The 27,933-nt window shown below is 34.9% G+C and overlaps 4 protein-coding genes across 8 annotated transcripts in view; 2 read left to right on the forward strand and 2 right to left on the reverse strand.

Annotated features, from left to right (window-relative positions):
- Window positions 1–2,693: 2,693 nt before the first annotated feature.
- Window positions 2,694–5,012, forward strand: LOC21398821 (dihydrodipicolinate reductase-like protein CRR1, chloroplastic). Its single transcript, XM_010109097.2, has 10 exons — window positions 2,694–2,877; window positions 2,973–3,095; window positions 3,234–3,308; window positions 3,392–3,457; window positions 3,590–3,685; window positions 3,970–4,086; window positions 4,348–4,440; window positions 4,526–4,627; window positions 4,734–4,820; window positions 4,931–5,012. The coding sequence occupies exons 1-10, from the start codon at window positions 2,755–2,757 to the stop codon at window positions 4,961–4,963; spliced, it is 915 nt and encodes a 304-aa protein (XP_010107399.1). The 5' UTR covers window positions 2,694–2,754; the 3' UTR covers window positions 4,964–5,012.
- Window positions 5,013–5,647: 635 nt separating this feature from the next.
- LOC21398822 (protein COFACTOR ASSEMBLY OF COMPLEX C SUBUNIT B CCB2, chloroplastic) lies at window positions 5,648–8,236 on the reverse strand. Of its 3 annotated transcripts, none has more exons than XM_024172870.1 (7): window positions 7,971–8,236; window positions 7,753–7,874; window positions 7,548–7,619; window positions 7,319–7,462; window positions 7,040–7,193; window positions 6,171–6,362; window positions 5,648–5,712 (listed from the first exon to the last, which is right to left on the reverse strand). In XM_024172870.1, the coding sequence occupies exons 1-7, from the start codon at window positions 8,143–8,145 to the stop codon at window positions 5,696–5,698; spliced, it is 876 nt and encodes a 291-aa protein (XP_024028638.1). In that variant the 5' UTR covers window positions 8,146–8,236; the 3' UTR covers window positions 5,648–5,695. The 3 variants fall into 3 exon arrangements, with proteins under 3 accessions (XP_024028638.1, XP_024028636.1, XP_024028637.1); XM_024172868.1 differs by having other exon boundaries at window positions 5,660–5,719; XM_024172869.1 differs by lacking the exon at window positions 5,648–5,712 and having other exon boundaries at window positions 5,857–6,362.
- Window positions 8,237–19,281: 11,045 nt separating this feature from the next.
- LOC21398823 (probable transcriptional regulator SLK2) lies at window positions 19,282–25,020 on the forward strand. The gene is made up of 10 exons (XM_024172911.1): window positions 19,282–19,322; window positions 20,184–21,281; window positions 21,509–21,640; window positions 21,810–21,858; window positions 22,191–22,405; window positions 22,486–22,554; window positions 22,731–22,831; window positions 22,968–23,061; window positions 23,146–23,215; window positions 23,749–25,020. Exons 2-10 carry the CDS (start codon window positions 20,277–20,279, stop codon window positions 24,669–24,671), a joined length of 2,658 nt encoding a protein of 885 aa, XP_024028679.1. The 5' UTR covers window positions 19,282–19,322; window positions 20,184–20,276; the 3' UTR covers window positions 24,672–25,020.
- LOC21398824 (F-box protein At4g00755) overlaps window positions 24,918–27,933 on the reverse strand; it is a 6,677-nt gene continuing 3,661 nt past the window's right edge. For 2 of the 3 annotated variants that reach the window (XM_024172913.1, XM_024172912.1), the window contains exons 3-7: window positions 26,898–27,314; window positions 26,609–26,787; window positions 26,263–26,381; window positions 25,775–25,920; window positions 24,918–25,412 (exon numbers count right to left, since the gene is read on the reverse strand). In XM_024172913.1, coding sequence (XP_024028681.1) covers window positions 25,333–25,412; window positions 25,775–25,920; window positions 26,263–26,381; window positions 26,609–26,787; window positions 26,898–27,314 — 941 coding nt within the window. In that variant the 3' untranslated portion in view covers window positions 24,918–25,332. The remainder of the gene's footprint in view (window positions 25,413–25,774; window positions 25,921–26,262; window positions 26,382–26,608; window positions 26,788–26,897; window positions 27,315–27,933) is intronic. The other variant, XM_024172914.1, reaches the window with a different exon arrangement.

Raw genomic sequence — 27,933 nt, forward strand, 5'->3', positions numbered from 1 at the left:
CAGGATTAAAAGAAAAACGAAATAAAGAAAGAAATTAAAAAGCATTTTTTTTTTTGGCTTTCAATATAACTGGGAAATTTAAATGGTAGGAACACCAACTCAAATTCCACTTATATATAATTAATTAACTATAGTCTATATATATATATATGTATATAATTAATTAACCATATATATAGTTAATTAACTATAGTCTATATATATGTGTCATGAAGTGGTAAATAATATGAGCTAGTTGTTTCATTTGTAACTGTCCAAATTGTTTTTACACGCACGCACGTACAAAATGAGGCCCCAAGAAAATGATGGGACACCGTATTTTTGCAACCTATTGCATGGCCATTGGCTAAATATATATGCTTCATACGTAAGGCAAAGGTTTTGTTCTTGCTTTTCCATGGTTGACACGCAATTCTTATTTTATTTTATTTTATTTTTTTTTCTGTTTGGTGTTGCAAGTCAGGTATATATCACCCTGATTTTGCTTCCAATTGCAAACACCAACAACATTTATTGGGTCCGCTGTCAAATTGATCAGAAAAAACCAATATAAAAAAAAATGAAAAAAAAAAGCTTCTAGGAAGTATGGCGAGTAGTGTTTAATTTCAAGTACAATATCGATTTTTAAAAAAAAAAGAAAAAAAAAAGAAGAAAAATGAAAGAGACTGGGGAAAAGGAAGAGAGATTCAAGCATGTTGGTGTAATGTCATGTTGGGAGTGATACAGTCTTGGGTGGTATGGATTGGTCTGCTGTCTCTATATATATATATGAATTGAGAACGAACCAATTAATTTTAGGATTATTCTTCGAAATAATAGAAGAGTAACATTATTACTTGTTTTACATGTTAATCATTCTTATATATAATGCCATGCCAACTCATCAATCATCATCACTTGACAAATCCAAAGGCTATCTTTTCATCCAAAATAAAACTTTTAATCTGAGCCATCCGGTTGTAATAGACACTGTTCAATTTCAAGTCAATACCGAATCTTATCCAATCTCATCGTCAATGTTTGTATAATTTGCCCCTCAATTAGTACAAGGAGTTTTGATGGTTAATAATTTAGTCGGCATAAACTACAAAGAGTGTAGCACAAGTCTTTTTTATAATTATTATTTTCCTTTAATTTTTTTAAGTTTGTTGAACCACATGTAAAACCTAACTAATTAACCCGATTTTTTTTATTTTTTGTTTTTGTTATCTGCTTGGAAGCTTGCTCTTATGTGGGTTCTAAATCCAAAACATGAATGTGACCAAATGAGAGGGATATTAGAATATTCTTTCAGTGGTTACGCCCACTGAGTATGACAAAAAAAAAAAAAAAATGGTTAATTTTGTAATTAATAGCAATATTTGTGGGGTGCATTGTCCCATAAGATGCGTAGTTTTCAGCTTTTTCACCGACAATTCCAACACTATTTATATAAAATAACTTGTATATTGCTGACGTTTTGATGAACTTTCAGGACCATAGAAGGAAAGGGGGTGAAAAAGAAAAGAAGAAAGAATAATAACTCAACTCAATTTGCAAAAGAAGGTCCAATAGATGAATGATTCGTTTATTCTCCCCTTACGTTCTGAAATATGTACTTCCTCCACTTAATTATAATATTAAAGCCAATATCTTATCATGAGTTGGTTATACATAATAAAAATTTATTTATTTTATTACCATATGTATTAATTTTACCTTTTTTTGATATGAATGCCATAAACAAGTATCACAAAGTCAACGGTGATCAAATACGTCTAATTAGTTCATCTCTAAAAGATATTTAGGCCTCGTTCATTTTACCGATTCGAATTTTCAGTTTTAGGTTTCTATAATAAAAAGCTCTAAGAAAATGTCACATTTAACTATTTCTGCTACAGTGAAAAGCTCTCAGAAAATGTCACATCTCAGCTCGAATTGAAAACTCGAATCCGCGAAGTGAATGAGGCCTTTTGGAAAACTACAGTAGTAGACAAGTTAATTAGAACTAGAATAGTTTAACTATAATGTAACTAAAGAAGTCTTAGTCAAATATTATTAAAAACCCATGTTCAGTTCATGGAGATTAACCATTGTAAGTAAGAAATCAAAACAAGTCAATCAGTCCCAATATTAGAATATACGGATTTGTTTCACGGCCATATAATATAATTTACATTTTATGTGTCTTAACTGTCCATACATTTAGAGTTTCTACTTTAAACTAATTAACAAAAAATTTTCCCCTAAATAAATAACAAAAATTTAAAAAAAAAAATTAATTGCTTGATTGGTAATAGGATTTCACCTTTTTTTCGTGTGATTTTTTTTTTTTTGCTTTTCTTTTATTTATTTATTTATTTTTCTTTTCTCCGGAGGACTTGTTAAGAAAATTTTCTTTACAATAATATGTGTACCGAATGAAAATTACGGATAAATTACAAAGAATTTTATCTTGTTTGGGAGAAAAATAACGAAAGCTCCGGCCAAAAAAAACTCTAATGTGCTCATGATTTAAGCAAGCAAATTTAAAAGTAATTCTCACATTACTATCCAACCCCAGAAAACTAAGCTAGATATGGAAAAACAAAATAAAATAATAAGAGGAGACAAAAAAACAAGGAAACAAACCTACCTGTTATTCCCACAGGAATAAGACAAGGCAGTTAACAAAACACGTAAACCTTATCTGAAAGAAACCGAAACGCCACATGGTGAGGAAGATAGACTTATCTCAACTCATAAACAGTGTAGACAAAACCTCTGAGTATAGCCATGGTAGCCTTGAGCTGCCAATTCCACCACCCCATTAATGTCGTTTTAAAAAACTATCGACGCATCAAGTCAAAACCGGCCACCATCTTTTGCTCAGCACAACCCTCTCAAAGCAATATCAAGGTTCTCATGAAATGCCATAAAATATTTTTCATTTTCAGAAAATATGAGAAAAACTTTAATTTAATAATTTGTGTTTTGGGGTGTTACTATTTTAGGTCATTATAAATGGAGCAGCTAAGGAAATAGGAAGGGCTGCAGTAATTGCAGTGACCAAAGCCAGAGGAATGGAAGTGGCTGGTGCTGTGGATTCTTATCAAGTAGGGGAAGACATTGGCAAGGTCTTTTTCTAGTCTTTCTTCTTTGCTAAATACCCAATAATGCTAATCCAACTTTTCTTAATTAATTTTCTGATTTTTGTATATTTGCCACCTTAACAATGTTATGTTTGTTTTTTTTTCTATCTTTACAAAAAGTAGGTGTGTGACATGGAAGACCCTCTTGAAATACCCATAATGAATGATCTCACCATGGTCTTAGGTTCCATTTCTCAGGTAATTAACTAAGACCCTTGTTTCTATACTTATGCAAACGACATTGACAATTTTTTTTCTTAATTTATGACTTTTTTTCCCAGTCAAAATCTACAGGAGTAGTTGTTGATTTGACTGAACCTTCCAAAGTTTATGACAATGTGAAGCAGGTAAATCCTACCTTAACTTTGGTTTAATTTTTTTTTCATAGATTGTTTACATTTTCTGAAAGTCAGAGAAGAGAAATTTTAATTGAATACCATAACTAATTGTTTTGGCTCCTTTTATTTGTTTCCTGTTAGGCAATAGCATTTGGCATGAACAGTGTGGTTTACGTGCCAAGAATCAAACTAGAAACGGTAACTGCATTGTCAGCTTTCTGTGACAAAGCCAGCATGGTGAGCACTGCAGGGTGAGAAAACCTCATATGTGATTACAATTCAACTTGTCCTTTTTCTTGTTACAACTTGTGGTTAGGACATTTTTTTTAGTCCGTCATATACTGAAATTATTAGCCCGTTTGTTCCACGTGTTCGAGTGGATAACTTAAGTTGAAAAATAAGCGTATGTGAGAGAAAACCCTATAACAAAAAGTTTGAGTTGCGATTCAACAAAGCAATTTTCCCATTTCTCTCTTTACCTCCTTCTGCGTTTAATGTGAGGTTGCTAAAATTAATACCAGGGCTGTCTTGTTGCGCCGACTCTTTCCATTGGATCAATACTCCTTCAACAAGCTGCAATTTCAGCTTCCTTCCATTACAAGAATGTAGAAATTGTGGAATCAAGGGAAAGACCAACGGTAACTAAATTCTGTGCCTAATGTTATGTTGTACAGACCACTGAAAATACAAGTCGCAAAAAAACATTTGTTATTCCCGACAAGCACGCATGCTTGCTGTAACAACAACAACAACAACAACAACAACAAAAAAAAAAAACCCGATTGTTTTCTGAAAAAAAAAAAAAAAAAAAAAAAAAAAAAAAAAAAAAAAAAAAAAAAAAAACATGTTGAATATATCATGATACAATAATATGTTAAAGTTAAGTTTTTTTATGGCAGGATCTTCCATCTGCAGATGCGTCCCAAATTGCCAACAATCTGTCCAATCTAGGGCAGATTTACAATAGAGAAGATATTTCAACAGACGTTTTGGTAAACTGAATTATCTGAACTGTGGAATTTCCACGTATTAGTGCCATTTGATGCCTCAAACTCATAATTATTTTGTACCATAAAGGCAAGGGGCCAAGTTCTTGGTGAAGATGGGGTTCGTGTGCATAGTTTAGTCCTTCCGGGGCTTCCCGCCAGCACAACTGTCTACTTTTCCGGCCCGGGAGAGGTCTGCTTCTGGTGTCATTCTTCTAGTTTTGAAAATCATTAACTAGAGCAATTTTGTTACCCTGGCGAAATAGCAATCTGATCGATGAGCATTGCTGTCCATGCAGGTTTACTCCCTCAAACACGATATCACCGACGTGCAATGTCTGATGCCAGGACTCATCTTAGCTATTAGAAGAGTTGTGCGTCTCAAGGTAAGCAACAAATCACATCCAAGTTTTAATATCAAAATTTCTTGAGAAATCTGCTTTGATATATATTAAACTGAAGACTACTGTTTTTCCTCTTCTTTCTTTCACTGCAGAACCTGGTGTATGGATTGGAGAAATTTTTGTAGAACTCCCAGTGCATTTGCTCAGATCACACTCCTTCATGTGGAACTGTACTTCCGATTATTGATCCAATGGAGGAACCATTTTTATCCTGTAAATGAAGATCTGAGAGAAGAGGAACCATTTTGTTAGTTCTTGCATCGGTTAATTCAATTGAACTACGCTTTTCCGAATCTGAGGGGCTATTTTCTCATAGTAGTGTTGATTTGAGTTCAATGTTGGAAATTTATCCAACACCATATTCAATTCTGAATCAACCAAACGTGAAAAATGAGAGAAAGAACACCAAGACTTGTTATCGAGGTTCGGTACAAATTGATACCTACGTCCCCGCGAACTCCCCAGAAAAAGTTTGATTTGCACTATTGAAAGAATGATCAATTACAAGAGTTTACACCAAGAACAAACTCTCAGAAATACAACCTTACCCAGAGAAAAACCACAAGAAATTTTCCGGAGAAAATTTTTCCTTTTCTCTCTCCCTTTCTTGCTCTAACCCCTTTCTCTATCTTAGGCTATTTCTGTTACAGAATTTGCTCTCAACTCATCAATCTCTCAACCCAGAAAACTGATTTCTGTTTTCTTCTTAGATCTCTCTGGAAAAACTAATTCTGTTATAACTATATATGAATATATATAAAAGCTGTAGTGAATGTCGGTGGTGCTCCAGTCAACACTACTTGTATCTATTGCTCAGCCACGTCAGCTTCTCCTTTCATTTACTGAAAGGCTGCCGTTTAGCTTGTACACAAATCTGCATTCTTCCAAAACTTATATAATGACTTGTAGTACTTGTTAATAACAGAATGAACAGATCACTTATAATTGAATCCTTAATTATATGGGAATTGATTCAACATTCAAGTCTACACCCTTTTCAAAATACAAGAGTCTGAGCAAAATTTTCCCCTTATACCATCTGCTTCAATGTTCAATCAAAAGAAATGATCACTTTTAGTATTCACAATTTCAATATCAATGGTTTTTGAGACCTGCTCAACAGAGGCAAAAAGGACTATTTCTTCAACTTACCAACATAATAATATCATCATTCTTCCGAAATTCAGAATCCCAGACAATTTAATACATGAAGAGTTCATAGGAACAAGGTATAAAATCTAGCAGCCTCTTGGTTTTTGGAGTTGAAAATTTGATCAATATATGAGCCGTTATACTCGTTTGTTCGTTACAAATTAGTACATAAGGTCTTACCCGCAAATTTCTTTGCCAGTGCTCCTATCCAGGCTCTATCTTTTACGTTATACGCATAGCTAATAGTAGAAGCCACCAAGATAAATCCTTGATTGGTTTCCATGGTTTTGTCACTCGAGTCAGGAACTTGTGGCACTGGTTGTACCAGGACAGAACGAGTCCCCTTGGGTAGAATATCCCAGAGTCCAGAATCTGAAAAAACCATATAACAGGAAGAATCAGCATATAATAAAGTTAAATTCTTGGTCGTTTTGATTCAAGCATCGCAATACAGCAATGAAGAAAAACGACATTAAAAAGAAAAACGACAAATTTTTAAAACAAAAGGCTAAAAAACGAGTCACTCAAAAAAGGGCAATCTATGCGACCAGGACAACTTGAATAATAAGACAAGACAACAATAATAAAACAGATGACAACAAAGACCACAACGTAAAAACGACATAGACAGCTAAAGGGCAATAAATAGTTTAAACGACGTCGAATGAAAACGACAAGGACTAGAACAATGACCATTACAGAAAAAGCGAAACAAAAGTCGTTACAACATCTCTTACATGTGTAACGACGACAGAAACAACGATCACACAACTTCAACCAAAAAAAAGGACAAGAATTTGTATTCCAAAAAAACTGACTGAAAAACGACAACAACAATACAAAGGATGATAACAGAAAGCTTATAGAGCAAAAAGAACAAACCAATATCAAATATAAAAACGATACGTCCTGGAACAACATAAAATTTTAAATACCAAGACACAGACTGAGCCGTTGAGGACAGTAATAAACGACGATAGGTTTTAAACGACAGCATCCATTATAAACGACGAAAAAAACGACAAACAAGGCAGCGGAGTGTTTACTACCTGAAATCTGGGGAAAATAAAGGGTGTCTTTCACGTCAGAAATGCCAAATTGTTCAATCTGTCTCCCAAACCAATCTAGTAAATCGGTTTTCGATACATCGGTTGGCGTGTTCCAATACCCACGTACGCATAATTCACCTTGAATTGATATTAACTGCAAAATTAGTGATTATTATCGTCAAGTTACAGACTATTACATCACGTATGCTAATAAATCATGTTCTAATTAGAATAATATCTAACAACTAATTTAAAAGACTGGACAATTGGTAAAAATACCACTGCCATGGTGTTTGTATTCCGGAGCAAGATGTATGTGGCCCAAGCCAAATCTTCCTTCTCAGTATTTGAGACATTTTCCGACAACATAAATATTTGTTCACTGCCTTCAGGAATTGTCGTTTGATCCATTGGAGTAGCACCCTGCAAATATTTCTCATCTTCATAAAGCTTCGAATATATTAACCAAAAAAATAATCAATTTCTTCATATTGAGAACAGATAAAACCTTTAGAAATTTTCCGAGATAGGGAAGTACTATTGAGAATGCAGCCAAAGAAAGACCCAAAGCCTCTGTTCTCTACAAAAAAAAAAAAAAAAAAAAAAAGAGATCAAACGCACAACAATAAACGACACAAGTACATATGATACTGAAAAAATAAAAAGAAAAAAGAAAATTTATTTATTTATTTATTTATTTTGTGTGTGCTTACTAGCTGAGCAGAGGTAATATCAGTGACAGAATTGGAACCGACGAAATGATTCAAAACCAAAAGCGAACCAAAACCATATCCAATCCATCTGGGCAAGTACGATTCGTCCAGCCCAGGAATTCCTGCAATTCCCACAAATGAGCCCATTTCAAGTCCATAATCCCATATATAGAGAGAGAGAGAGAGAGAGAGAGAGAGAGAGAGAGAGAGAGATTTACCGAGAGTGAAGCGGAGGACAGAGAGATTGAGTTGGGGATTGGGTTGGCCGCTTCGAGAATTGTCGTCGAGACGAGATGAGATTACTGAGAATCTTCTGGTGCTGCTTCTGGTGCCAAATCCGGTTGGGATTTTCAGCTGAGATAGCGGACTAAGGGAGACAATACTGTTGCTCATGTCCTTTTTTTTCTTTTCCCTCTCTCTCTCTCTCTCTCCCGGGTGTTTGGGAACTAAGAAAAAGAAAGTTGATGTCGGTATATTCGTGGAGAAAATTTGACAAGACCAGGAAAAAAAAAAAAAAAAAAAAAAGATCTAGACCATTTTTTTATAACAAGAAAATTTTGACGTATATTTTACGTGTAAAAAATGAACCCAATTTTAACTTATGTGTATACACAAGGATCACTTAAAAAAACTTTTCCTCTCTCAAAACTGAACAGACCGTTTTTTAGGTGCCTTTTCTTCTCTCTCACCGACCGATCCTCTCACCGACCAAATCTCTCGCCCCAATCGGTCCTCTCTCGTTGACTGACCCTCTCTCGCCGACCAGACCCTCTCTCGCCAACCGACCCTCTCTCGCCGACCGACCCTCTCTCACCGACCAGACCATCTCTCGCCGACTGACCTTCTCTCGCCGACCGACCCTCTCTCACCGACCGACCCTCTACAACGCCGACCAAACCATCCCCAATGTCGACCGACCATCCCAAATGCCGACCCGACCCTCCCGAACACTGACCGACCCTCTTGATCGCCAACCCGACCCTCGAACGCCGACCGACCATCCCCAACGCCGACCCAACCCTCCCGAACGCCGACCAAACCACCCACACCGCCAGACCTCTCCACTAGCAACTTCCACGACTGAAACGGCTTCACAAAGCAGCTCTTATTCCTCAACTAAGACGGTCATTTCGCGAACCCCTCTTGACGAGGCAACGAAATCTGCTCTCCCTCAGGTAAACTTTCTTTGATTTCACATTAGGGTTTTATTCTTGTTTTATGTTTTGATACATTTTTGCAAGAATAAAAACTTAATATAAGAAAACAAGAATATGTATTAGTGTCTGTTCATGGTGGTCTGTTCTCATTTGTCTGTGGTTTGTTTGTGGTCAGTTTTGATACACGGTCGGTTCACAATCGGTTCACGGTCGGTTCTGGTTGGTTCTGGTCGGTTTGGTCGGTTCTGGGCGTTTCTGGTTGGTCGGTTCTGTCGTTCTGGTCAGTTCTGAGTAATGTGTTTTTTCTTTTTTCATAATGACCTCTCGATGTACAACCCAGATGAACTTCCTGTGATTAGACAACCAAGGACGGTCATGGATCCTAAGCGGGAGTATTTTCCAGTGAAGATCACTGTGAAGTCAAAGATGGAGGCCTTGGAATTGAAGGGCGATTCTTCGCCAAAAAATAAAAATTAGCAGAGCATACATTTGACAGCGACATGGATGAATCTATCAATGGAAAAAAGCGCATAATTGGAAAGAAATGGGATGGCGCGCAAGGCTTCACAATGCCTCTTAACATTGAGGATAAGCATTAAGTTGCCCTTTATGTTGATTTATCTGAAATCAACATAAAGGTGTATGACTGCAATGTAAAGATGTACAGGGATTAATAGATGTAAAAATACGTGGAGCCTATCTCTGTCATAATGCCCAAGTTCTTGAAGTAGATAGCTTTATTTAACCCTATGGGTGATAAACTCGACAGTGCGTGCTCATTCTTTTGTCCCAAGTCGTTGGTTCACAACCTCAAAACGGATGACTGCGGACTTTTCACATACAAATTTATCGAATATCTTGTCCGTAAAATCCCATTAGAAGAACTCGCTGAAGAACAAGTAAAAATGTACCGGTTAGAGCTTGCAGCCGGAATTTGGAGCGAGTACAATCTTAAAAGGCCCGTGAGTTGTATATAAAAATGTTTATAAACATGATATAATTAAAAACATTGTTTTGCTAGTAAAATGTATACAAAATGTTGTTTTGCTTGTAAAATGTATATAAAAATGTTAATTTTTTAGAAAGCTTCATACATATCCCAAACAATGAAGAAATATCCCATTTATAAAAGAGAAAAAAACGTTATTAAAAAATGAAAAAAAATATATCAATTTATAAAAATGTATAATTAAACATAATATAAAACAAAACTAGACCACTAACAGAATGACCAGACTAAGAACATAATGACCAAAGCATTATTAAAAATGAAAAAAAAAACCATCAATTTATAAAAATGTATAATTAAACATGAAATAAAATAAGACCATACCACTAACAGAATGACCATACTAAGAACAGCATGACCATGCTAAGAACATAATGACCAAACCAAGAACAGAACAACCGATCAACGATCAGAACTAGAATAGACTACAAACATACCAAGAACAGACCACGAACCGACCATACTTGACCAAGAATAGACCATGATGATTTTGTTAATTTTTTATAAAGCTTCATACTTGTCCCAAACAATGGAGAAATATCTCATTTATAAAAGAGAAAAAAAGCTTTATTAAAAAATGAAAAAAAAAACCATCAATTTATAAAAAAAAATGTATAATTAAACATGATATAAAACAAGACCAGACCACTAACAGAATAACCAGACTAAGAACAGACCAACTGATCCACTTCAGAACAAGAACTGCCCACACTTGGAAAAAAAATAAACTAAGAACAGATCAAGAACAGACCAACTAGACTATGAACATACCAAGAACAGACCATGAAAATACCATGAACAGACTAAGAACAGACCAAGAACAGACCAACCATACCATGAATAGACCAAGAACAGACCATGAACAGACAAGATAAATTAATAATATTTTTTCACTTTTATAAATTTTAGATCATTGATTTATGACATTGATGTATATCATTGATATTGAATTGAACACTAACTAATATTTACAACGTTAGTTAATCATATCTATCACAACATAACTTTATTTTATACACGATGTCTTACATAATATGTAGAATTATATTTTTACTTCTTACTTATGACGTTTAATTAAACACATTTTATAAATTTATTATATTGTTTCATCAATATATTGATAAAGTCGTGTCTTAACACTGAAAAAATAAAAATATATATATTAAAAGGATTTTTTTAAAAGTTTGTTTAGGGTATGTTCTTGGTTTGGTTAGTCTGTTATGGTCTGTTCTTAGTCTGTTAATGGTCTGGTTGGTCTGTTCTGGTCTGTTCTTGGTCTATTCTTGTCAAAGTGTGGTCGGTTCTTATTGTGATAGTGGATCGGTTGGTCTGTTCTTGGTCTGGGACATGTATCTTAGTGGTATGTTCTTGTTTTGATCGTTGATCGGTTGTTCTGTTCTTGGTCTGTTTGTGGTCTGGCCATTCTGTTCTTAGTCTAGTCATTCTGTTAGTGGTCTGGTCTTGTTTTATATCATGTTTAATTTTACATTTTTATAAATTGATGGTTTTTTTTTCACTTTTTAATAACACTTTTTTTTCTCTTTTATAAATGGGATATTTCTCCATTGTTTAGGACAAATATGAAGCTTTCTAAAAAATCAATAAAATCATCATGGTCTATTCTTGTTCAAGTGTGGTTAGTTTGTGGTATGTTCTTAGTCTGTTTGTGGTCTATTTTTGCTCTGATCGTTGATCGGTTGTTCTTTTCTTAGTCTGTTTATGGTCTGGTCATTCTATTCTAAAAATTTAGGCAGCATTTTTCCATAATTATAAGCTTTCCCATAGTCAAAATAACATATTGAATATAATAAGTATAAAAACAATGCAATGCTAATAATAATATTTCAATTGTCAAAAATAATAATATTTTTTTCATGAGCACATCGGTGCGTTTTTACATTTATTCTGATAGTGTCCATATTGCCCACACCTAGCACATCAGTTCTGCCTTCGTGTGAACTCACCTATGCTAGGAATGCGTTTTTGCTTTGGCCTACCCATTTTCGGTACAACACGTGGTGATAGAATGTGAACTTCCTTTACTTCATTCAGAATATCCCATTGCGAAGTATCTGGCACATGATAGATTATCTCAGCATATATATGCTAATCAAATTACAGTCTGAATACCACACCCAACAACTTTCATTCTCCTCCCATTTTCCTCCAATGTCAAAACAAATCCTCCACCGAGCCATTATTTAGATTTAAAACTGTAAAATTTTAATCAAGATAATAATATGTCATTCAATCAAACCAAACATACCACGAACAGACCATTATAATGAGAACAGACTACGAACAGACCACAAACAGACCATTAGAATATGAACAGACCAAGAACATACCATATAATATGAACAAACCATGAACAGACTATGAACAGACCATGCAAAAGATGGTCTGTTGAGATTCAGTCCCATTTTTTTTCTAAACCCAACAAATCTTCATATCAGACAATGTAAACCCCTCTTTTACCATCTAAAATTATTATTTTAATGGGTTTTTAACATTTTTAACTACATTATCATCTTAAAAACATATGAACAACATAAAAAAATACCATGAAAGATATAGAAAAAGAAAGACATACTTAGTAGCTTTTCTTCAAACATCGTTTTGGACGGGAAAAAAGCGTTGAATGAGCAAGATAATAATGTTAGTGAGGTTGTGCGATGGCGAGGACTTGAGAAGAAGAGAGAAGAAAATGAAGGCGGCTGGAAGAAGAAAATGGCGCGAAATAGAATATGGGGAAGAAAAAGAAACTCCTAAAAACATACTTGCTGACGTGGAATGACTGATGTGGATGTTGGTCTATTTACTCAATTTTTTGTGGTTTATTTACTTAAAAACACTTTTTACTTAGTCTATTTCCAGTCGTGGTGGCGGCGATGGTGATATTAATGAGTGCTATTCAAATACTGATAAATGAGGGTGAGTTTCTTAAATAGCACTTATACTGGGGTTGATATCTAAAGATACCACCCTTTTTTTTTTTTTTAAAAAGTTTTTTATAGATATTTATGTTTTAAAGATAAAATAGACTTTGTGAAAGTAGGTTGTATCAACGGAATTACCGAAAAACCGGTAAGAACTAATGAGTTCTTGTCAAAAGTTGCATACAATCTTATTAAAGGTTCTTTCTACATAGTAAAATTTAAGTACTAAAGTTTGAATATTGGAAAATTTTCAAAATATTAAAAGAATAATACAATTTGATATTATTAAAATCATGATCATTTGATATTAGTGTCTTGAGCAAATGAAAAATATAATTATACATAGTAAAATTTAAATACTAAAGTTTAAATATTGGAAAATTTTCAAAATATTAAAAGAATAACAAAGTTTGATATTATAAAAATAATGATTAAATAATTATTAGTGTTCCAAAAAAATATAACTATATAGTGTGAAAAATAACATTATTATGATAATTAATATATCATTTTTGTTGTTTTTATAACATTTTGAAAATTTACTAAATTTTAATTCGATATAAATTTTGATTGTAGTTGTAACTAACCGGAAAAAAATAAAAAATACCACTCAAGACGGTGCAAAATATTATTTATGTCACTCCATTAAGAAAATAAACAATACTTATTCAATTAAAAATAGAAAATGAAAGGTCACAGTGACATTTAATTTATTTGAATGATATAAATAATAGACATGCACAATACTATGACAACCCTGTAGTATATAAGGGGGAAACAAATAAATACATCTTAAGTACATGTGTCAAGATTTTTATCCCTTACTCTTAATTAATAATCGTTTTGAGAGAAAATCCAAAAAGTATCCCTTCAATTTTGCTTAAATACAACTTTTACCCTTGACTTTTTTAAAATACAAAAAGTATTCCATGTGTTTTTTAAAACAGACCAAAAGTATCAATTCTTTTAACTTTTCTACTTTAGTTTTTTTTTTAAATGGTCAAATTATCCTTGGATATCCCATATACTATTTAAATTTGTGTTGGACTATATTAGCTTTCAAACACCTCTCTTAAATCTTCTTTCTTCCTTTCTTTCTTTCTTTTTTTGTTTTTGTTTGAAGTGGCTCTCTTGAGAAATTTAAAGCACCACTTTAAACAAGTTTTTCTTTACACTTTCACCTCAAATTGGTAAATTCATCATTTATTCTGAATAGAATTTCAAAAAAAATTACATCTTTTTCTAAAAAAGATTTCACTTTTTAAAATAAAAAAATAAGCATATAGCGGTATATGTACTTTATATTATAAATAAATTCTACAATTTTATCATAATATGTACTTTATTTATTATATTATATTTTATTATAAGTCGTATAGTGGCAAAGACGAGACTTAGGCCTAGCCCATCAGTTAGGCAAAACCAAATAATTATCAGAAATAGTAGAAAATAGGCCAATATGAAAAGTTTAAGAAAGTATATAAGCCAATTTTTAGTTATAGAAATTAATAGACCATAACTTGTCAAGTTATGGTTCATAACCAGATAAGTTATGGATAAACTTGTCAAGTTATGGTTCATAGCCAGACAAGTTATAGACAAAAACCATGAATTATGGACAATAACTTGTCAAGTTATGGTTCATAACCAGACAAGTTATGGACAAAAATAATAATTTGGCCTATTTATTAACTTATGTAAACTATTGACCTATTAATTTTAATTCATCTCAAGTCTTGACCTATTTCCCTCTTTCTCTCAACAATTATTTTGTTCCATTAGCTACCTACCAAAGTAACTACAAACAGTCTAACATAAATTGTGGCATCTATTCTAGACCTTTATTTCTGTTGGTGACCTGATCAGCACCTATTCGCCGACCACCTAGACGTATGGGCCGATCACTATTTCGATGTTATGTAGCCGGTCAATGCTCATAATACTATTAACACTCAGAGTCATTCTCTATCTTGCTCACTATTGATATCCGGCTTCAGAGCATCTGTTCATACTACCTACGAGCTCCTAAGCCGAACAAGAGTTAAGAAGAGTATTGCACACTTAGTTATTTGTTGGCACCCATCCTCACTGTCCACATGGTTTATTGTACAATCAGGGAGGATTGGTGACTCCTGGAACTGCCCCTGATAAGGGTGTACAACCTCACTACGGGGCCCTGGGTAAATTGTGGGCCTAACCCATATCCAACAACACACTATAAGTACCCCATAGTCATTTATTAAGGCATGAACAATTTTTTCACCTAACTCTGCCATCTACTGATTATTCGGAGTAGGACACTGACTTGAGCATCGGAGGAGAATTAGCCGGCGCCACACCGGTGCCCCAAGTCCCCTAAGCTCGTTTCTTTCTTCCGCATGTGCAAAATAACCTTATTCTACTGCCGAACAAAGCTGTTCTGACGATCTGACCAGTAGTAGCGAAGAAGGTGTGTCCGACTACCGTGCACAGCCGCACGTGGTGTTGTGTCAGATTTGAACATCAACAATTTTAAAGTTTTGTGACACTTTACTTTATGTATTTTCGTGTTTTAAAAAATAGTTTGTGGACTAATTTACTTTAAAGGGAAAAAAAAGTAAAGGAGTAATTTGTCAAAGTATGTAGAAATTTCATAATTAATTTAAAGGTTTTATCAAATTGGAACCTGTCGTTGATCATTACAAAAATTAAAAATTTTAGTAATTTATCGAACAACAAAGTTTAGAGGGAGAAAAGTACCAAAAATCTTATTTTAGATTATTTTTTAAATAAATCAGCCATGCTTGCCAACCAAACCTGAAAACGAGAATTATAATGGAGAGAATGGGGGTTCTCGGGGGAGAAAAGAAAGAACATTATGCATCAAATAAAGAAGTTCGTCAAAGGGTTTTAATCGCATTAATGAAATTATTATGGCCTATGGCCTATGTCCTATGTCCTGCAGTGTTTTTCCAATTATTGTACGGCTCTTTTTTCTTTTTCTTTTTTTTTTTCCCTTTTTCTTTTATGGTGATAGAAATAAGGTTTTTTTTTTTCCTCAAGATATAAATACACACAAGAAAAATGCTATCGTTATTTTTTTATGTCACTTTTTTATTATTTTTTAAATTTATTGTTTAATATGTGAACTTTATTAACATAGTATATTAATATTTAAATAAAAAATGATATAGTAAAGTTCACGTGTCAAATAATAAATACAAAAAATGATAGAAAAAATGACACAATATTTTTGATACACACAAATATTAAAATAAAAAACTATGATAAATGCTAAGATAATTTTTTTCGTCAATCTTTTTGTCACTTTTTACATTTATTGTTTGACACGTGAATTTTATTATCTCATTAACTATTTAAATTGTAATATATCATATTAATGTTGTCAAGGTGTCAAATAATAAATGAAGAAAATAATAAAGAAAGTGACAAAAAAAAAAAGTAATGTTAGCCTTTTTTAAAGAATGTATATGCACACAAATATCGACCACTCATGTGGTTGCCGTGTTCAATGGTTTTCAATACATTGGCTTGAATATTATTAAACAAAAATATACTTTTAGGATAATATAATAAACAAAACACTAGAAACATAGAAGCTTAATAGCATAAAGCTGCTAGGTTTGGTTCCTAGATTAAAAAATGTACCTCGGAAGACACACTTTATATTATACAATGACATAAAATAATGTAATGTGTATTTTATTTTCCAACTAGTTCAAAATTTTAAGGTTGGCGGATATGATGGTCAATGCAGTGAATTGCCTAAAAGCGAATCAAGTCAATTAATTAGTGGGCACCTAATCGTAATCAATGACAAAAATAAAAGTGAATAAGATAGTGACGGAGTTAAATAATAATAACGAAATTATTAAATAATGCAGTTGAAAATATCTTTTGTCTTGTAACCATTGATTAATGAGTTGATTAGTAAAACCACATGTTCAATTACGATAATATTTCCATTAGAAAATTGTGATACAATAACAGCTAAAATTGAAGCGAGAAAGATTATGGCACTGAATTTGATCAATAGGAGTTCCTAGAATATATATTATTATATAATTAACAAAAAGAATATATATATATATGTAATATAATATATTTTTGTCAATTTCTAAATGTATTTTTGGATTCCATGTGTTGTGTTTTCACTATTTTATAGGTGATATTTTGTAGTTTATTTAGATAGGAATCAATATGTTACGCTGTTACTTAAATAGAATATATTGTCAAGTAAATAATTCGCAGAACAAAGGCATCAATCTCAATTTTATTTTATTTTTGTTGGGACACCAAACTCAATTATGTAAAATTGACGCTTTACGTTTTTTACTTATAAAAAAAGTTTTACGTAAAAACGTTTTACGTGTTTTTAGTTTAGTATTAGGAAAGACGTCACTAAAATGAAATTAAAGCTTCTCTAAAAAAAAGAATGGAATTAAAAGCAGAATGAATCAAAATATGGAACAAAAGGAAGGAAAACAACACTACAAGTCTACAACACAGTAACATTTTTACATGTTGCATAAAAGATTTACAATTTTTTTTTCTTTACTCATCAGAGTTGCATCCAATTCAACCGATTATAACTATTTTTTTTTGTTTGAAGGACGGTTATAACTATTTATACCGAAAACAGATGATTTTCTTAATATTGTATTCTATCTAAGAAATCCCAAAAAAGAAAAAGCAGACTGTAACTGAAGGACAGGAAAAACTGAATCCTCGGTTGGTTACATATGTATATCACCACCTAAAATCCACTAATCCACTAACAAAAAACTAAGGAAAAAAAAAAAAAATCCTCAGTTAGTTACATATACTGTTAGTTTATCAATCCATCTCAAAAGCTTAAGCTATTAGGAGGTGAGCCAACAATAATTTTATACTTTAACACTCTCCTTCATGTGTGGGCTGGACAATAGGCAATCGTTTAAGTAAATTAATTGAAAAACCCAACACGTGAATATTTAAGTCCGAGATATATAAAGACTCAACACGTGATAACAATTTAAATGAGGATAAATAGTAAAATTACGGGAGTTTGAACTCAGGATCTCCCGTTCTGATACCATGTTAGTTTACCAATCCATCTTAAAAACTTAAGCTATTAAGAGGTGGATCAATAATAATTTTATACTTTAATATATACATACTGACGAAAAAAAACAGTTAACAAAAAAAAATTAAAAATAATGTTATTCTAAAGGTAACCTTAGATTAAAAATAATTAAAAGCGAAAGAAAATAGAACAAAGAAATAAGTTTGATTATATTTCCTGGGAGGAGACACACGAGGCCTTGTTTCTATTCGTGCGAGTAACGTCGCACGTGGCAATCTGACGGTCTATCTCTATCCTAATTAACCCTATAAGATCAAACCCAAATCCTACACCCACGCTTTCTGAACACACCGTAATTACCCAATCATTATAAGCCAGATCACATTACGTCTTCCACGAAAGTACCAAAATACCCAAGATCTTATCCCCAAATCTTCAAGACATTGTTTGGTTCGCTATTCAAATTGTGTGCTTTAGTTTGAATTGTGACGATTTAAATTGTGATTTGAATCGGTATTTAGATACACAAATAAATTATAATTATAATTGAAAATAATATTAGATCTGTGTTTGGATAAAGTGTTGAAAACTGTTATTATAATTTTATAATAAATCTTATAAAATCTCATTGTAAATGGCATTAAAAAAAGTATACAATATGAATGAGAATCTGTTCCACTTCATTATGATCATATTGAACAAAAAAATAAATTCAATAGGAATTAAAATAAAAAAATTATCTTTTATAAGTTTTAAGTTGAGAAGAGAGAAAAAATAAATTATAATTATTTTCATTGTGAAAAACAATTTAATTGTGTGAATTTAGAAAGGATCAATTTTAAGAATTTGAATCATTATTAATTATCTGAATTGTACTCATATTTAGTTATTTACTATATAAATTTGAATATTAAACTATGGCTTGAAACTTTGGATTTTTTTTTGTTTGAAACGCCGAAACAAACAAGGGGTAAGTCGTGGGTAAGTCGTAGGTGAGTCTAGTTTATGTTAGATGTACTCGATCATCGCTCATCCAAGGAGACTAATCGGTACGGCCCTCAATGATCCATCGTATGGGGAAACCTAGAAACAAACAAATAAGATCGCGCCACGTAATCCGAGACCCTTCATCTCCACCGCGCAATCCATCACCGACTATGCTACTCGATCAGATTCTCGACACGTTTCACAATTTACCGGGAGTAGCCGGTGGCCTTAGGTCTGGGTTACGGACGCAGTCGGTCACTCCGACTCTGCAATTCCCGCTAGGTATATAAACACCCATCGGAGCTCTTTCTCTCTCTACAAATTCCCAGTTTTCACAATTAGACGAAAAGAAAAAAAGAAGGAAAAGAAATAAAAAAAGCAGCATTTTGCTTTTTTCAGCTCCAGATTTCATGGTCAGTAGCTCTCACATTCGATAATTGTTTCATTTTCTGTTTATTTTTTCCCAATTATTTTTCGTTGCAATTAATTTGTTTTCTCGATAATCTTGGACTGCTCCGATCGATCTCTGCCACTGTGAAAGCTCACTGCTTTGTTTTGCTTTTGTATTCGTTGCGATTATTTTTCGCTTCTTGATCTTTTCCTTTCGCTTATTAATTTGAGTTTTAGCTAGTTTTAGTTCGACAATTTTATCTGGATTTGTTTGTTTTGGGGGATTTTTTGCAATTTTTTGTTGGACGAGTTGTTTCGGGTTCGATCTTGGACTGTGATACGTGATATTGTGATGAAAATTTGGCTAAAACTTCTTTTATTTTGTTTAATTACGAGTTTGATAGAGTTAATTTGGGCTTCGATCCTCAAGAATCAGTGTTTAGGCCTTTACGCCAATGTTAGTTTGATGTTCATAACTTGCTGGGAGAAAAATTAGGGTTTTCGGGGGTTTGTTAGGAAATCAAGGTTTTGTACTCTAAGGTTTGGTCTCTCTTATTCTCTTAGTGTGTAACATAGTTTAAGATGGTTTTTAGAACTTCGTGTGGTTTCTTTATTTGGATTATGTCGTTGTTCTGCTAATGGTGTTGCTTGTTTCGTTTTTTCTTAGATCCGTATGAGAATTTGTTTAAAGCTTTAGGAGATTATAAAATATTATGTCCTTTGATTGTTAAGGAGCTCTTACATATGTAATAATGTTTTCATTAATCGGTGTAATGAGCTTAGAAAAATAATTTTGTGTTAGTGTTGTTTACTTAGCCATGTTATATTTATGAGATTCTATTGGGGATTTTTTTATATGGGTTTTACTTCTGTATTGTATTCAGTGGCTTGAGCATATTTATTCTTGTAAAAAACACTAGTAAGGCCTGGCTCTGGAGAGCTATTTAGACTCTGGCCATCAAGGGGCGGTGCCTCCCATGGTGCCTTCTCGGGTGGCTGGAGGGCTAACACAATCTTCCTCAAGTTCTGGAATTTTCTTTCAAGGAGACGGGCAGTCCCAGGCTGTTGTTAACTCTCACTTGAGCTCATCCTTCGCGAATTCTTCTAATTCAATTCCTGGAACTGGGCGTTCGAATCTGGGTCCGGTTTCTGGGGACATGAACAATGCAGTGTTGAACAGTGTGGCGAATTCTGGTCCAAGTGTTGGGGCAAGTTCCTTGGTCACAGATGCAAATTCTGCACTTTCGGGAGGTCCCCATTTGCAGAGAAGTGCAAGCATCAATACAGAGTCATATTTATGCTTACCAGCATCCCCAATGTCATTCTCATCCAATAACATTAGCATCTCAGGGTCGTCGGTTATGGATGCATCTTCTGTAGTGCAGCCGAATTCTCATCAGGACCAGAATGCTCAACAAGTGCAGCAAAATCAGCAGCACCAGCACCAGCACCAGCAAGGAGCATCAACTGCTACATCATTACCCACATCACAAACTGGACAAGTTTCACTTCCCATGGGTGTGAGGCTTCCTGGGTCATTTCTTCAGGATCCAATGAATTTAGGCCAGGTTCAAAAGAAACCTCGGTTGGATATCAAGCAGGAAGATATTCTACAGCAGCAGGTATTACAACAGCTTCTGCAGAGGCAGGACAGCATGCAGTTCCAAGGCCGCAATCCTCAGTTACAAGCCTTGCTTCAGCAGCAGAGACTGCGGCAACAACAGCAGATTTTGCAGTCTATGCCACAGTTGCAGAGAGCTCACATGCAGCAGCAGCAACAACAGCAGCAGCAACAACAGCAGCAACAACAGCAGCAACAGCAGCAACAGCAGCAACAGCAGCAACAGATGCAGTTGAGGCAGCAACTGCAACAGCAGGCAATGCAACCAGTATCTGCAATGAAGCGCCCATTTGATGGTGGTGTATGTGCTCGGCGCTTGATGCAATATCTATATCATCAACGGCAAAGACCACCTGTGTCTGTGAGTATCTTTGTTTAAACTAATTATCTGGATTTTTTAGTTTCTGATGTTTGTAGCGGCTTTATGAAATTTCTTGTTTTCTCCAATAGATAGAGGTTACTTTGTCTCTAAGCCTGCCTATTATTTATCAAAGAATTCCACCATATTTACGTTGTTATTTTGTTTAGTTATTATGAAAGTTCATTTGGGTTAGATAATTAGGGTTTTGACTATTTTTAAATTGACAGGAAAATACTATTGCCTATTGGAGGAAGTTTGTGACTGAATACTACTCTCCTCGTGCTAAGAAACGATGGTGCTTGTCTCTGTATGAAAATGTTGGGCATCATGCGCTTGGTGTCTTCCCTCAAGCAGCTATGGTTCGTTTCTCTCTTTTTTTCTTGCTGCTCTCTGTTTCTTTTTTTACTGTAAAAAGGAAAATCGTTATGGAAGCTTCAGATTTATACTTAACCATGCTGTACATATCATAGACTTCTTAAATTATTCATGTTATCTTCCTTTTGTGACACGTCAACATTTTCCCTTCAGGATGCATGGCAGTGTGACATTTGTGGTTCTAAATCCGGAAGGGGTTTTGGTAAGACAATTTGACTATCTATTAGAAACTTATTGTCATCTTTGGCTACTTGTTGTTTTCAACTATGAGAACATGCAAACTATAACTGCTTTTATATAACAACAGCAATACCATGACAGTGTAACCGTTAATAGGGAGGCTTCTTTAGTGTTGCTTTTTTCCCCTCTCTGCAGCCCATTTGCATGATTGTCTTTGTTGGAAAAGGATGCTTAGGTTTTATTTAGCATTATAGCATAAGGTTACTATGAGGATTGTCCATGAGTTGATTTTGATTAATTGATTTTTGATTGCATCTTTTTAATTATGGTTTTTTTTTGGGGCACCCTTTGCAGAGGCAACAGCTGAAGTGCTCCCTAGACTTAATGAGATAAAATTTGGCAGTGGAGTTATCGACGAGCTTTTATTTTTGGACTTGCCACGTGAATGGAGGTTTCCATCTGGAATAATGATGTTGGAGTATGGAAAAGCGGTACAAGAAAGTGTATATGAGCAACTTCGCGTTGTTCGTGAGGGTCAACTTCGTATCATATTCACACAAGATTTGAAGGTCAATAAGCTTTTCACACTAATGTATATCAGTTTCCGTATCCAATATAATCACATACAGCTGTTCTCATGCTTTTCCAGATTCTATCTTGGGAATTTTGTGCTCGTCGCCATGAAGAACTTCTTCCCCGTAGGTTGGTTGCCCCACAGGTATGGACTTGGATAATTTGTCTTGTTAAGTATTTCATAGATAAGTAGTTGTAACCCTCTTTTGTTCTGATACGTCCGAATTTTCCAATTGGATGAGCGTTTCAAAACCTTACAAATTCGGTTTTCAAACTGTTATTATTTTTTATTTTTTTGTTATTATTTTTTTAATTTTGTAGGTGAACCAGCTAGTTCAGGTTGCACAGAAGTGCCAAACCACAATTGCTGAAAGTGGCTCGGATGGGGTTTCTCAGCAAGATCTACAAACAAACAGCAATATGTAAGGACGCTGCCCATTGAATCTAAAAGCAAAAGTAGAAATATAATGATTAAGGCCTGTAAGAAGCCATGTATAAACAGAATAGGATTCTGAACAAATAAGTAGAATTGTACTCATTTTTTGAATTTTCCTTCAGGGTATTATCAGCTGGGCGACAGCTGGCAAAGAGTTTGGAGTTACAGTCACTGAATGATTTGGGTTTCTCCAAAAGATATGTGAGGTGCTTGCAGGTACATCGTCTATATGTTTGTGGGAGATAAATTATTGCTCTTATTTCTCGGCGATTTCTTAATGATTGTTTGCTCCTTAAACAGATCTCCGAGGTTGTGAATAGCATGAAAGATTTGATTGATTTCTGTCGAGAGCACAAAGTTGGACCCATTGGTAAATTCTTTTTGCCTGTTCTTGCGTTGTTTGTATTTCTATTCTTTCAACTTGGTTCGTCAGTTTTTTTCGATAATTGTAAATTCAAAGTTTTTGACTCGAGTAGATGACCTTAAACTTGGAGCTGAAATCATTATGGTATGTGGTGAATTTGGCAATGGATTGAGCACCTTCTGTGGAGGCAGTCTCTGCTATAACTATCTTCTTCCAGCCAAAGTAACCTTAATCCTGACTGGTGTAAATCCCCCACCACCCCCCCCCCACCCACCCTACCCGGCCCCGCTCCCCCCCCCCCCCCCCCCTCTCAACATGGTTTGCTTTTGTTATGTGGTCAATTAAAGTGAAAATACTGTTGGTATTGTGTTATGGCCGATAATTTTTTTGTTTGTTCTTTTTTTTTTTTCCATCCTTGAATGAGAGTTGTTATGTGATCTTTATCTTTCGATGTTTAGTTGGTCCTTTTACTTTTTTCAATCATAATTCTTGAATTTAACAATAGTGTTTGCTCGGATCCTTTGCTGACTTCTTGGCAGAGGGCTTGAAGAATTATCCTCGACATTCAAGTGCAGCGAAGCTCCAAATGCAGAAGATGCAGGAAATGGAGCAGCTAGCAAGCGCTCAGGGTATGCCAACCGACAGGAACACTCTGAATAAGCTTATGGCATTGCATCCTGGGCTAAATAATCAAATGAACAACAACCATCACATGGCTAACCGAGGAGCTTTAAGCGGTTCAGCACAAGCTGCTCTAGCACTGACTAATTACCAGAATATGCTCATGAGGCAGAACTCAATGAATTCGAACCCGAATTCTCTACAACAAGAGGCTTCATCTTCCTTCAATAATTCGAACCAAAGCCCATCATCAACCTTCCAAGGGGCTGCTGCTTTAATACCAGGATCAATGCAGCATGTACCTGTTAGTGGCTACTCGAGCCCTCATCTATCTTTGCAATCACCACAACAGCCACAACAGCTGCCTCAGCGCTCGGTGAGTGCTAATAGCATCCTACAGCAGAACCATCCTCAGAGCACTCAAGGCAATCAGGCCTTGCAGCAGCAGATGATCCAGCAACTGCTGCAGGAGATGTCTAATAGCAGTGGAGGTGCCCCACAGTCTCATGCTGGATCAAATGCCAACAGTAATGGGGGTGCAGCAGCGAGGAATGGAATGAACTTTGGTGGCAACACTTCAGCAGCACCGGCGGCAGCGGCTCCCAGTGCAGCAGGAAGTAACGGACCTGCGCCAAGCAGGAGCAACAGTTTCAAAGTCGCTTCAAACAGCGACTCTTCTGCAGCCGGTGGCAACAATGGATTCCACCAGAGAGCACCAGAATTGCACCAGAATCTTCATTTGCAGGAGGATATGGTTCAGGACATTGCCCATGAATTCACGGAAAACGGGTTTTTCAACAGTGATCTTGAAGATAATATGGGTTATGGTTGGAAGGCATGACTAACAAAATTTGGTCTAATCATTGGCGTTCCAGACCGCACAAGTGGGCATCATATATCTTTGTACAGGTCATTTGAGATAGCTGTTTTCTTTACCTCCATTTTTCTCGACTCTCGCTCTCTCTTTTCAAGAATGGATTTTGTTGTGACATGGCCCACTTGTACTTTCACTAGTTCACTAGGCTTATTAGCATCTCTTCCGCCCTCCTCTTCTTCTTCTTGGTCTCTCTCTCGCTGTTTCTTCTCCTTTTTTTTTTTTTTTTTCCCGAGGCTTTTCTGTCACCAAGTCTTCTACAAGTGTAATCTATCGGACAAAATCCCAAGAACAAACAGATTTCGTATTAACATTACTTTGGTTTACACATTCCGTTTATGCGTCCTTTAACCGGGACAGGCTTTTCTGGGAGTTGATCTCTTTGGTGGTATTTGGGTTTTACCACATCCGTGTGTATATATCACGCAATTACATGTCACGTAAAACATGGGAATTTGGGACGTAACTGGACCATTTACCTACATTTACCCGTTATATGATGCAAGTTAAGAGAGATTATCAGAAAGATCCGTGCCATCTAAATAGCACTGTTATTATATCTCACAAAAGCGTCAGTTTTCATAGACTTAAAATAACTTGGAAAATTAGAGTCTACGTTGTTGCACCATCAACTTCCGAGGCCACGGGCCAAAAGCACTCTTGTTGCTGCCTGCATTGGTGAAATGCTTCCCAAGTCGTTCAGAGTTCCTGGATTTATTTTATATTAGCTCAAAGTGAAAACATTTGAAAGAAAACGAAAACGAAAACGAAAGTATAAGAAGGCAGCTGGACATAATGTTCAGTTGAGGCTTTAGCCACATAATTTTGTATCCTAAATTGTATTAACACGATGTCATATTCTCACACTCCGAGATCTAAGGTTTTTGATCTTCTGAACATAAAAAACTCAAAAGCAAGTCATTTCCACTAGTTAAAATGCTCGTCTTCTGGTTCATCTTCACCAGCAACAACAGCAGGAGATCTTAAAGGGATTATACGAAACCTATTACGCTCCCAACCTATAACGCTCATAAACCTTGAAGTAATTGTACGCAAGCGAGATGACTCACCCACCTCTGAGATTGGAAATTTCAGCGTTGACTCAGAAGACACTGCTTTTTTATAATACTTGAAGGAGCACTTCCCTGAGGGATCAAGCATTTCGATGTCAAAAGGTCGTGAGAGTGGCCGACCCTCGACTTGGACATGAGCAATACTGTACCATTTTAGGAAGAAGTAAGAAACATGATACAGAACGAGACCACAAAGCAATGAAGCAAAAAAGCATATTACTAAAGATTCATATAGATTGTATGGACAATGGTTGCAGATGAGTGTTAACACATAATCCTTGGTCAAATTTTAGTCATCAAATTCCTTGAGATTTGGCACTATTAACAAATCCTAATTTCAAGTTTCATAGCATGTAGAATCCTCACATGATTCATATCAACTCATTAAAGTAGACGTAAAGGTTACAAATTGAGGACCTATTACTTACTAGAAAACTACAGGATTAAGTGTTAAAAGAGCAACAGAGGGAGAAAAGAGCAAGTACCAGATATAGTATAATCCGTCTATTTCTTGTCTTTGAACCCTACCCAATAACTCGACTAGCAGAAAACCTCCAACACAGAGAGCGGGTTCTGGCAGCTCAAACTTTTGTAACACATTTTCCTGTTTCATGGAATCAAATTCACGCAAGCTCTATATAAGATGGAAAAAAAAGGGATTTGCATCAATATAAAGTTTCAACTTGTCTCACATTATCAGTTGAAATTTGAAAGGACCATAATATATATATATATATATATATTTTAAGAAAAAAAAGAAAAACAGCTTTTATTTCCCTTCCTCAAATTGGAGAATGAAACAAAGCCAATAACTTATGCAGTTCAGCAAACCTGAGCCATTGGGAATTCAGGTGAGATGTATGTCCATACGAATCTATCATCTTCCAATCTGTGAGCCACAGAGGCATTATCTAAAAACTCATCTTTCAATTCCACTAGGTTTCTGAGATGGCCAGTTCTGAATCGGATAGCCTTACACGAGTATACTGGGAAGCCATACTGAAAATATGCTGATATCCAAAAACATAATTTTCCTTTCAGTTAAAGCAATAAAAGTTCCAGAACCAAAACGTAGCATAGAACTAGAAATGACACATTTAAATTTAGAGTCAGGATTAACCTTCGAATGGTTGAACATGGATTTCAGTAACAACACACAATTTGGCCACCAACTTGTACAGCAATGTCTCAGGCACATCAGGGTCACTTTTCCCACTACTTGACCAGTATGAAGGTCCATTCTCAAACCGATCCCTCGGTTCTAAAGTATTGTGAACGCTTTCTGTTGGATAATTGTCAGTGCTAGATGCACTTATGGATAGTGATATGCAATCTTTTCTAATGACAGGGGAAAGCCCTTGTGCTAAGAAGGAATATATTCTGCGTTTCCTCTTGAGGAATTCCCATTCAATAGAATTATTACGAAGACTGAATTTTAATGGTTCTATCATGTTGTTCTCTTCAATGCTACGAGCAGCGGTAGATATTTCTGGAAACTTCTTGAAGCAAAGTTGCCTACAGATGCCATTTTCAACAACTGCAGAATGTTGAGAATCAACATCATAATCATACAAGTCTGAAGCCTAGGTCATGCACACTTTATCCAAATCTCATAACAAAACAAAACACAGCTTATGGTGACATCATCATATTGAGATTCGACCTACCATTTTCCATATATTGCTTTAAGTAAAGAAGTGAACATCTGATTTTTCTTTAACAGAAGAAATGGAGTATCTAGCAGAATTGCAGACACTTTTTTCCTGTCTATAACAAAATAATACCAACGCCAGAATTGGCTATAAATCAATTGATCCCAATTTTCCACTCTCTCACCAAAGGCCCGGCAGTTCATTGCAACCTTTGGACTTTGTGAAGGAAATTAAAACAAAAGCACTAAAAAGCATTCAATAATTTAAATGCACTCCAAGATATATATATATATATATCTATAAATCAATTGATCCCAATTTTCCACTCTCTCACCAAAGGCCCGGCAGTTCATTGCAACCTTTGGACTTTGTGAAGGAAATTAAAACAAAAGCACTAAAAAGCATTCAATAATTTAAATGCACTCCAAGATATATATATATATATATATATATATATATATATATAAGAAAAGTAGATAGCAAGTGTGAAAATTGACACACATC

Source organism: Morus notabilis, unplaced genomic scaffold (assembly GCF_000414095.1).
Source record: "Morus notabilis unplaced genomic scaffold, ASM41409v2 Scaffold759, whole genome shotgun sequence".
Classification (NCBI taxonomy): Eukaryota; Viridiplantae; Streptophyta; class Magnoliopsida; order Rosales; family Moraceae; genus Morus; species Morus notabilis.

Bases quoted from the DNA above. Each gene is read 5' to 3' on its own strand.
- LOC21398822 (XM_024172868.1), bottom strand. From the start codon at position 8,145: ATGAGCAACAGTATTGTCTCCCTTAGTCCGCTATCTCAGCTGAAAATC. The intron at 7,194-7,318 runs GTATTTTTACCA...CTAATTTTGCAG, and splicing joins ATACAAACACCATGGCAGTG to TTAATATCAATTCAAGGTGA. The intron at 6,363-7,039 runs GTAGTAAACACT...TGGTTTTTTCAG, and splicing joins TTATTTTCCCCAGATTTCAG to ATTCTGGACTCTGGGATATT.
- LOC21398823 (XM_024172911.1), top strand. From the start codon at position 20,277: ATGGTGCCTTCTCGGGTGGCTGGAGGGCTAACACAATCTTCCTCAAGT. The intron at 22,406-22,485 runs GTCAATAAGCTT...ATGCTTTTCCAG, and splicing joins TATTCACACAAGATTTGAAG to ATTCTATCTTGGGAATTTTG. The intron at 23,216-23,748 runs GTAAATTCTTTT...ACTTCTTGGCAG, and splicing joins GCACAAAGTTGGACCCATTG to AGGGCTTGAAGAATTATCCT.
- LOC21398821 (XM_010109097.2), top strand. From the start codon at position 2,755: ATGGTAGCCTTGAGCTGCCAATTCCACCACCCCATTAATGTCGTTTTA. The intron at 3,096-3,233 runs GTCTTTTTCTAG...TACAAAAAGTAG, and splicing joins TAGGGGAAGACATTGGCAAG to GTGTGTGACATGGAAGACCC. The intron at 4,821-4,930 runs GTAAGCAACAAA...CTTTCACTGCAG, and splicing joins GAAGAGTTGTGCGTCTCAAG to AACCTGGTGTATGGATTGGA.